The following is a 10,655-nucleotide window of genomic DNA, read 5'->3' as shown; positions in this document are numbered from 1 at the left end:
AAATAATTTATTTGGAAAAAATGTTTGCAAAAAATATTTTACAATAACATTTTGAAAACATTTTAAAATATTGTTGTAGTGTGTTTCCATACAAAACGTTTTAAAACGTTTCCATGACCTTTATATAACATGGTATTTAATGTTATTAAAACGTTTTTATCCAAACCAAAACCCAAAATATAACATGTTTAAAACGTTTTAAAATATTTGTGTGTTTGCTGGGTAGCTGCGGAATAACATTTTCTGGAATAGTAAGTTTTTCACTAAGAAAAAACTGAGTCGTTCAAAGATTCCGAAAACGTTGTCCAATTATTGCCATAGATGTATTATACACGAGGATGAAATACTTTTTAAGGTTTAATAAAAATAATAATTATGGTCTGGCATGCAAAAAGTACCGTACTTCTGTTTTGGGGAAATGACTTAAGGTGGTACTACACCCCTTGATAAATTTGTGACTATTTTTGCATTTTTCTTTAAAAATTATAACACACTGGTAACAAAAACTAACATTTTACACAATAATAGTGCAAAAAATGTCCATAAAATGCCTTCATTTGGCGCCCATTTTGTAACATTTTCCAACGGCTGAGGGACGCACATCCTCCTTCAGACACCCCTGCGTCGCAAGCGCGACGAAAGGCCTGCTTCGTAATCATCATGTCAAAACTTGTGCGCCACCCCTCCCACGATCATCTCGCCCTTGCACGCAAAGTTGGAAATTTTAGACATTGTTTTGTATTGTACTAAGTGCTGTATAGCTGCCATGTGTAGATAAGCACAATATACTATGTGTAAATTGCCAAATGTTCACATGGCAGCTATTGCACGTACCCATTTCTGGCACTGAGCAGTCAAAGAACATAAAAGTACTTACCCTCTAAATTCCCAAGATTAAAAAGTTAATTAATTTGATTGCGATGAGACAAATCCAAGCTTATATTAAAAATTCTTAAAGGGCAGGTCTATTGCAAAAACAAGTTTATCTCTATTCGAAGAGAATAATTTAAGTTGACACTTGTTGCAATTTTTTGTGCGTATTTCTCCTGAAAAAGGAGAAATTGTGTGGGTAAAGTTCAGCCTCGTACGTGTTCTTCCCCCGTTTGAAGCGTACGTGTTCTCCCCCGTTTGGCTGATGACGTAGGTAAATGAAGCGGGCACTATATCATGCTCTCATCATACAATCACAATCACTTTGACAAGTTTGACATTAGCAACAATGAGTTGTACTATCACTTACCATAACAATGCTGCATAACAATATGCACACTATTGTTCTCATTTCGGGAACAAAGCCCACACAGTATTGTTACTATGCGTTTGCTTTGTAATATTTCATCCAACTGAAACTATAGCATTGCAATATACAGGGAAATTAGATACATGAGTTTGTGGATTTATATGCTAGTCTCAGATGAAATTCTAAGCTCAAATTATGTATTTATTTTTTAGGCCTAATATTTCTCATGATTTTGATATACATACGAATTGTAATATTACAATTGTCTAATATATAAAAAAAAATCGGCTGATTTTATCCATATGTTTAAAAACCATTAAATTTGTAATACTTAATTTGGATTTTTTTCTGTGAACAACAACAGTATACGTTCTGTCCATTGAGAGCGTTTCTCAAAGCGGGCACATCTCATTTCATGACGTCACCGTTTTTCTAGGCCAAATCTGTCTCGTTCGAAGGAACTCACCGCTCACTCATCTATTAGATTAAAAATGAGCTAATCTGAATTGGATTACCATTTTTAATAGATTAAAATTCAAATCCATTAGTGTGTTTAGCAAAACACCAACAAACCGAGGATTTTTGGTTTACCGAGGGACAAACCGAGGGACAAAGCAAAGCTGCAAAACCCTGATGCTTAGTACTTTTATACATAGGGATATGTAGGCATACGTCTCACTTCTATGTGAGAATACAAAGACCTCGGTCTTCATGCATGTGTCTTTTTTATCCTCGCTTTGCACCCTATGCAAAATCTCACTTTGGATGCGTGACCGGGTAGGGGTGCATTTGAAGTTTTGAAATTACTAAATATTTGAAAGCATAGACAATATGTTTTTAGCTATCTACTGAAGATGAAAACATACTGAGCTCATTACTATGTGTTTGTAACTTCTCTCCGGATCACACATTCCATGATGTAGTATAGTATCATTGATATTACCAACAAACCTAATAATGCAAAGAGTTTATAAAGAACTAGTACACTATTCGAGACGCTGACACCAAACGATACTAAAAACCCGATGGATTGCCAAACTCGAAAGTTGGCGAACGCCGCTTCCTGGGATTGCGGCATTAATACTCCAAGAATAGCTGTAGAAGAAAACAAAACAAGGAACTTGGATTATTTTTCTTATCAGTATGATCAGTGTTCCTGTTCCGATGTGCTTGTTATTGTTTAATAAATTCGAGCTTTAATCTAGATAATAAAGTAGGTTGGCCAATCTGTACATATGATTATATTTCATATTCATATAATCAATCATTACAACTTCCAGTGTCATACAAATGAGCCGTACAGGGTGCACACCAGTAAATAGAGAGATTGCGGAGAGGCGTTCACGGCAAACGCCATACGGGTTACGGATTTCTGCATTTTGCGGTAGAACGTCATAGTCCCGTTCACATCCAAACTAGCCTCCTACACAGCCAGTTTGTGTCGGTCCTAACGCTCGTCGTTCCTAGTATGTTCGTGATAGCCGCATAGAGTCTGACCCAAGACTACGTGTAAACGCAATTGCAATCATGATGGCGCTATGCTGAGACAAATAATCTAAAGGTAATAGGAAGCACCCATTGATTCACCTTGGGTGCATCGAACCAGAGAAGATTATCTTCTTTCATCGAACTACTTTCCTCGGTATTGATATGCAAATACGACTGGCTGTATCTATAATGCTCTAAGCATTCAGTCCAGATTAGCGATATTTGAGTTTTGCGGGCTATTGGAAAATGAGTATAGGCCTATGTTCACACGTGTATTCTATTTGTCTAAATAATCTAAATAGAGTTTGGTGTTGGATGCCTAGGAAGTCTTGGTGTATATTATTCGAATAACAAGAAACAAACTCCATTATCATAAATAATACACTGTTTACTTTCTAAAGCAAAATGAAAATAGATAATCTAATATGCCTAGTTACTACCCAGCAAACACAAATATATTACAGAAAACGTTAAATGTCGGGTTAAAGGTTATGTGAGGATCAAGGGCATTAAAAGTTTTAATAACATTCAAAAAACCCTTTGTTCTAAACTTGCTGATAAACGTTCTAACACAAATATGTTTGCCAAATGTTTTTTTTACTATAGCATTTCGAATTTTGGCTTGAAATGTTGTTGTATTATTTTTTCCGTATAACACGAGTTTTCATGATTTTTATATAAACATACATCGATATGTTATCAAAACGTTTTAACTAAAACCAAAAACACATGCATTATCATGTTTTAAAAACATTTGGGAGCTTGCTGAATAGTATCCATAAGCAAAACACTTTGACAGCTGTTTAATGCACAACGAAAAAGCAAGGCGAAAAATAGCGTTGCACGAACTTCTGTTCCCCGTCCCAAACAGACAATTATACCGCATTTATGCCGTAACACGACGCAATCTTGCCTAAAACGCCTCTTCGCAAGCTGATTTTTGGACGGCATTTTCCACACACAAATGAATAGGCAATCTACCAGTTCGAATTCGCGTCGAAAAAAATCGAAATTTGTTCACTTCTTCTTGTCTATACGAGATCAAATTTTAACCCCCAAAATGGATTTTATACATGTCGGACTCTACTTGTTCTATTAGGATACTTTGATTCGTTTCATAACATGATAAACATAACATTTTTCTGCATTTTATAATGCGTTTTTTTGTCATTTTGGAACGTCATTTTTTTCTACCAACCGCAACGTAATCGCCTTACGGTAATTCCACGATTGACCAATTCACAATAGATTTCACCCTCTAGAGGGCATAATAACCGATTTTCGACTAATGTAGCTTGCCGTTCGCGTTCCCGTGTCACGTTTCACGTAAATTTCGCAATCTCTCTAATAGCACCCATTGACTTTGTGTACAAACAGGGTCCGGGAAAACGTCATTTTCTTGACTCCAGAGCGACTCAGTTCTTCAAAACTTACCCTTTCTGCAAGCTGAAGGTCAGATGAAGACATCCATTGTTCAAAAATTATATATGGAGTCCAGCATTTTTTCCAGAAAAATACCGACCAGATCACCCTATAGCCCATGCAGCCTACGCCACCTTACGAATAGCTTGGTGTTTCTGAAATGTAACACATTTGGGAAGTTTAGCCAAATCGCCATAAAAAGTCGGATCTTGCTCATTTTTCACAGACAATCTATTTCCCAGGCCTAAATGAGGATTAAATATGAATCAGGGCTTAATAGTTGGGTTTTAAGCCTTTTCTAATGTATTTAATTTAGTCGTATCACACGTTTCCTCGTTTGAAACACTGATTTTTTTCCTCCCAGGGTGTAGGAGACTTGTTTTAACTGGTGTGCACTCTAAAGTCGGCAAATTGTATTCTGAGTTACAGTGTAAAATTGGTGCGACAAGTATCTCATCAAACACCGTTTAAACCAATCAATAATCCTATTGCTGAAGAGGATAATAAGCTTCTACATATTTCTATAGAATCCTTAAAAAGTTCTTGTCTTTGTTTGCTTTGGCTAAATCCTGTTCAAGTGGTGGATAACAAAGCATTGTATTTTGTCTAGGTATTATGTATAGCCAACAATTAACAATGAGAGGACATTCCTGAACCTCGTTGACTTGGGGATGATTTGAAAGTGACCGCCAATTATGACTGTTTGGTATTTATTACCAGAAATGTGGAAACAGAGACACATGTAGAACCGAAAAAAGGTACAATTTTGTTGAAGGAACAGAGTTCAACAAACCATAACCCCTTCTGGATATCGTTTGAAGTCAAATGATATACCATTTTAAAGCTTCTAAAACACGAAATAAAACAAAATTGACCGGGCCGACTTTACGGCTGATTCGTGGTGTCCAGTAGCAAATAATCGTGTTATTATGAACAAAAAAGTATTATGTGCTTTCCTATATGAGTGGGATGAATGTTTTTTTTATATAATTTTGTTGTTGTTGTTGTTGCTAAGTTGTTGTTTTAAGAACAATAATCAAAATGGACTATTCTCCAAATGAACCAAACAAATTGCACGATAAAGTCTCAGTGGACAATGTGCGTGTAGTTCACCTGAACGGCCTTTTTCAGAGCCACTGAATCTTCATTAGAATTGAAGGGGCATCTACTACAACGGCTCTTTTCAGAGTCACCATCTCTATAGTAGATGATGGCAATCTCCAATATCGTTTGAGCAAGGAACAACCCATAGTGTACAAGGGGCCGTCTACATGTAGAACTCCTAATATATAATTTTGTCCTGAAGTTATACGACAATTTGTAACGTACCTATTCATATCTTTGCTTATCTTATGTCGAAGCACGGGTAGCTGTTAAATCTCACAATCGGATCACATTCTCCATGACTTGGTGCACATTTTTTCTGGTCTTATATAGATAAGGAATGATAAGACCCGGGCGCATGGTGAAAGTCAGTGTTACTAAACTCCGGACATAACCCTATCATTTTCGAAACTTACTGCGAGGTACTAGAACGGAACTTACACGAAATCTGCGTCGTCCAAACTGCATCAGCAAATCCCCAACCGACAGCCATCAGATATAGTTGATACCCTTGATTAACGCCTTCCTTTGCTCTCCATAACAGCATCCATAATATAACTAGGAGGTTAACAAATCCACCTGCAGTGAAGATTAGTTTTCGACCGATGTGGACTTCGACACGTCCGATTACGAAAGACGATATTGCGTCAGTCACTCCGTATACGATCATGACGTACCCGACTCGCCGGATGCCGATTGTACAACTTACGAAAGACTGAAATGAACATAGCATTGTGAAAGTATTATCATATAGAAAACCGGACATACTTTGTTTGTTACTCAAATTCGATTTGTCTGGTTTCTTAAATTAGATACGGGCGGTTTTTTTTAAAAGTTTTTTTTTTCGACCGAGATTCGATAATCCAGGTTTCTTGAACATGTTGAACTATTCGCCTTAACTGTCTATGCTTGAACGAAAAACCTGCATGTTACTCAATTTGATAATCTTGTTTTTTTTTTCAATATGCACTATAGATAAATTTATTAGATTTTGCTTTAGATATTTGCTTTAGTTTTGCCAAAGTTTAAAAACACCAAAAAACATAAATAACGGAATAATGAAAAAGAAGTAAGTGAAATTTCATATCAATTTGTAAGCGCTGTTGAGCAAAGTCATAGATCATTGGATTTACAAGCGTATATGACAAAACAGGTGGAAATAGTAACTTTTTGCACAAGATTTGCAATTTAAAGAGAATTGACCATCGCTCATTCTAATGACTCTAGTATAATGGACAATATAAGTGTGCTCTTTCATTTAATGACGTAAAATTTGAAAAATATTGTAAGGAACACTTGAGGTTTTGACATCTAAAACCTACATTTTGGTCAAAATCGTGCTTCGAAAGGTCGTTTTCAACAGATTTACCACACTAGCTATAAACATTGCTGTTGACCAAATGACAAAAAGAGTTTTTAGGGGGAAATGTTAGCTTTCGTTCGATATAAAAAAATTCTGATTGGATGAAGGGAACACTTGAGGATTTGAGTAAAACCAATCACAGAGGCATATTTTCCAGTATATCTCACACAGCTCTCTATGATGCCATGCACTCAACCGTGTAGTATAACACATACTGCGTGGAGACTAGACTCGATCATTCTCGCTGTGCTGGAAACTTTTGTGTACTCGGGTTTATCGAGGTGGAAACTGTGCGTAGATGCATTTATAAGAGAATCATTTTTATATTCAAACCTTTTCATATGAGCAACGCGACCAAGTTTATTAGCGCGAAGTCTACTTCCACTTCAAATCTATTCAAACCCACCATTGTTATCCTATTCATTTCTATACATCAATCGTAATGCAGTAAATCGCTCAAATACACATTTATTAATTTTCTCTACCACCGGCGTTTCGCAATTATTAACATTAAAAATGCTCCAATACTCTTACAATTATTATAATCTAATAGATTTACCCCGATCATGGGCCAAAATATTTTTTTAAGAAGCTCAAAGAATTTACATTGCACAGTCTCTCTAAAAAACGGTATATATATCCCACCGATAATACCGCGGGTTAAAATGATGCAACCGGCAGTTTGTTTCGTCTTTGCCCCAATTTTTTTTACCCCCCCCCCCTCAAAAAAAATACCAAGAATGCTCCCCTGGTTACCACCAACACTGAACTTTGGTTCTTATATTTCTAATATTAATTGTCTATGCATACCTTGGTAAAATCTCCCGCCATATATGCTTGTTCAAATCCGATGTATACCATCAGTGGTATAAGCAAACTGATATAAGGCGTTTTCATCAGACGAACCACCTCGAGTAGATGGTTGGCAAAGTACTTGGTCTCTGGCAGCCGTTCAAAGTTGGAACGAATTCTGTCCATGAATATGGCAGCTATTACTGCTCCTAATAACCCAAAGAAGAGGAAAAATGCTAACAGAAGATATGTTTTCTTATCGCCTGGATCATCGTAATTCCTTCCTTCTGTTCCCGTTCCATTCCGTCCACATTTCCAAAGATCCGTTTGATTAAGATATCGTTCGCTTGTTGTATTCATTGAGAATATAACAGAAGATAATAAATTGCCCCATATTTGATTAGATTGGAAAAACAAGAAGAAAATCCCGTTGAATTGGTTTATGACTGTTTCTGGTACATCATTTACAACATCAGCAAGACTTATAGCTAAAGTTGTCAAGTAGGTTCCTTGTGCTGCCCATAGCGGACCAGCAGCAAAACCTAATAAGGCAGCTGTCGGAATGAGTGTGTAGAACTCAGGATAGAAGTTAGCCGCAGTATAAAACATATAGCAACCCAGTGATATTGTTACAGTCCATTTGGTTCCTATACATCTGATTATAACAGGTGCAATTAGACAAGACACAGTTAAACAGCCGTAAAGGACACAAAGAGACACTAACCCGAGTCCATGGTCATAATTCAAACTACTCTGTAAGTTCTGTAGCGATCCATAAGCTGTGAAGGTGACCATAAAAGCTGTAGCAAGACCAAATAAGTTTTTCCAATGTCTGTTTTTACTGAGAGGACGGAACGAGTTCCTGCTGCTGGGAGCATTAGCAGTTGTAGATGAAGTGTAATTGGTAGAATAACCAGATGGCTCCGACTCCAACGTTATGAGTGGTGAAGAGTCTTTGGCGTCTGCTGCAGCTGCTCCATTGCCGTCGTCGTCTGCAGGAGCCTCTGCCATCCCATTGCCCGATGGTTGTAAATCAGCCATATTCCATTTACGCAGCCTTATTTAAGCTTAGGTTACTCACAATATATTCTGCATACCTATTGCAACGAACCAGACTTATTTTGCAGGAAACACGTACAACATGTACAATATCCATGATCAATATGAATTCGCTACATTTTCCATAGATACTCTATTTATATTTATATGAATTTGTACGGTTTATAATCAATAGTCAAAATAGTCATGTGCCTAACTGCCTATAGTTCGTTTTTTAGTTCGCGTCCCATAATTATATTCCATATTTCAATTGGTATATCTGGATGGCGCTGTACAACTTACTATATAAGAGTAGGCTACCAATTCACGTAATCATTACATTAAACTTAATTTGGAAGTTGGCTTCAAATCATTAAACAGATAGTAATAATGACACTCTAATATTAATAATTATGTTATATTTCTATAAATGAATCGGGATTTGTAATATGATTTGGTCCCTTTGTATTCTTTTGTTATTTCAATTTTCATTAAAGCCTAAGGGAGTATTCATAAATACTTTGGTATGGTGGGGGTGTAAAAGTTGGAACCGCCGACATCAAAACTTTATAGATCCCCCTAAAAGGGGGACTTTTTTGACCCCCCTTCCTTTTATGGTCTAATTTTTATTTGATTCCCCTTATCCTACAGTGTGTGTTGCTCTTTACCCCTGATGATGTTGCAGCTTGTTTTGCTATCTACCCCTGATAGCACTATAATGTATTGAACGTGGATATCCAAGGTAAATAATCATGGCTGTTATTATGGTTACTACATTTTGAGCTTGCAACACGTGGAATGTTTATACCACAATTTTGGTCTAAAACTGATGACGAAACTGTTTTTTAAAGTAACTGTTTGGGATGGGTACTGTAATAAAGCTACTTTTGGCCCTTTATGTTAAATGTATTTAAATTATCGTAGGCGTATTATATTTCTATATAATGTGTGGTATAAATGTGCTGGTTAACTAAATAATTCTTTAATATAAATGTAGACCTTAAAATTCAACATGATCAGATAATTAATACAAGTAGGCCTTAAATTTCAGCATAATCAACTACAATGATGTCCGCGCTGCCCTGGCACGATCATACGCCCTCTATATTATTGTGGGCGGAGTCAACCTGGCTAGAAGTTGCCGCGCTAAACCAATCAGCTAATTCTGAGGAGTTGCGCATGAGCAATGAGACGGACTTTTGGCGTCGTTTTTTAAGACAAGAAATGCCATTCCGACAGCAGACTTGATTCGTGAGAGACATAGTTTTTATTTAGCTCAATTATTTAGATTTACAGTTGATTTCTATTTCAACAGACAGAAGATCTGCAGGTGAGATGTAAAAAGGGGTTAGAAAAGCCACTGCCATGCCGGCAGTGGCCCCTGCTAAATCCGGTATTTGGTACTAAATTTTAGGCCTAATTAATGACTAAATCAAATCTGGACATGTAACTTTTTATGTATTGTAAGCCGGCTCGCTGATGATATGGAGGCTGATAGGCCTCCTGCAGGTTCCTGATGGAGATGTGGTTACTACAATGGCTGTGCAAAGGTTGAGTCTTTGCTGTATAATATCTGGTATCTTCAGCCGTGCGACCCATTTATGAGAGCTTCTTTGCTCCAAGGTGTCAATGCACATTTAAGATGACTGATACTGCCGGATGAAGCAAAGGTTAACCAGGGTTTTTAATATTTGGTTTAAGCTTAGCATAGACTGTTTGGCCTATGCAGTGTGCGTGCATCGGTTAAGCTTTAACCTCAGCCATTGTAGTGAACCATATCTCTGTCATAGAACCGAGCCATGTACTTTTAAGCTAAATAACATCCCCTCATTATTATAAATCAAAATCTTCCTGTGTCAACATTTGAACAGCTAAAATATTAAACAACCCGCATGAACGCAAATGGAGTCTTGCCAATTTATCATTATTTCAATACTGTATGCACTCATGTCTAAGGCATGAAGAAGCCTAGGCATAAGCCGCGTGATATTTAATGCATGTTTTCGAATAGGTATTTAATGCTTGAGGTCGGCTGGCCTGGTGCTCGTAATTTGGTGTTAAAAATAACACCCTCTATTTTTAAAGACTCCTTTCTGTATCTTGCTAGGTTGCGTTAAACTTTAGGCCTAAATAACAGGTAGGCATTTGTCAACTCCTTTGTAAGCTTATAAATGCCTTGTCATTTCTATCCCTTTTTTTTACAGCACG

At 36.9% G+C, this 10,655-nt stretch overlaps 1 protein-coding gene across 1 annotated transcript; it reads right to left on the bottom strand.

Moving 5' to 3' along the window:
- Positions 1-1,821: 1,821 nt before the first annotated feature.
- Positions 1,822-8,538, bottom strand: LOC140164413 (protein unc-93 homolog A-like). The gene is made up of 3 exons (XM_072187693.1): positions 7,428-8,538; positions 5,696-5,969; positions 1,822-2,335 (listed from the first exon to the last, which is right to left on the bottom strand). Exons 1-3 carry the CDS (start codon positions 8,448-8,450, stop codon positions 2,118-2,120), a joined length of 1,515 nt encoding a protein of 504 aa, XP_072043794.1. The 5' UTR covers positions 8,451-8,538; the 3' UTR covers positions 1,822-2,117.
- Positions 8,539-10,655: the final 2,117 nt, after the last annotated feature.

The sequence above is a fragment of the Amphiura filiformis genome, chromosome 11 (genome assembly GCF_039555335.1).
Source record: "Amphiura filiformis chromosome 11, Afil_fr2py, whole genome shotgun sequence".
NCBI lineage: Eukaryota > Metazoa > Echinodermata > Ophiuroidea > Amphilepidida > Amphiuridae > Amphiura > Amphiura filiformis.
This window is presented reverse-complemented; position numbering and strand designations above follow the sequence as displayed.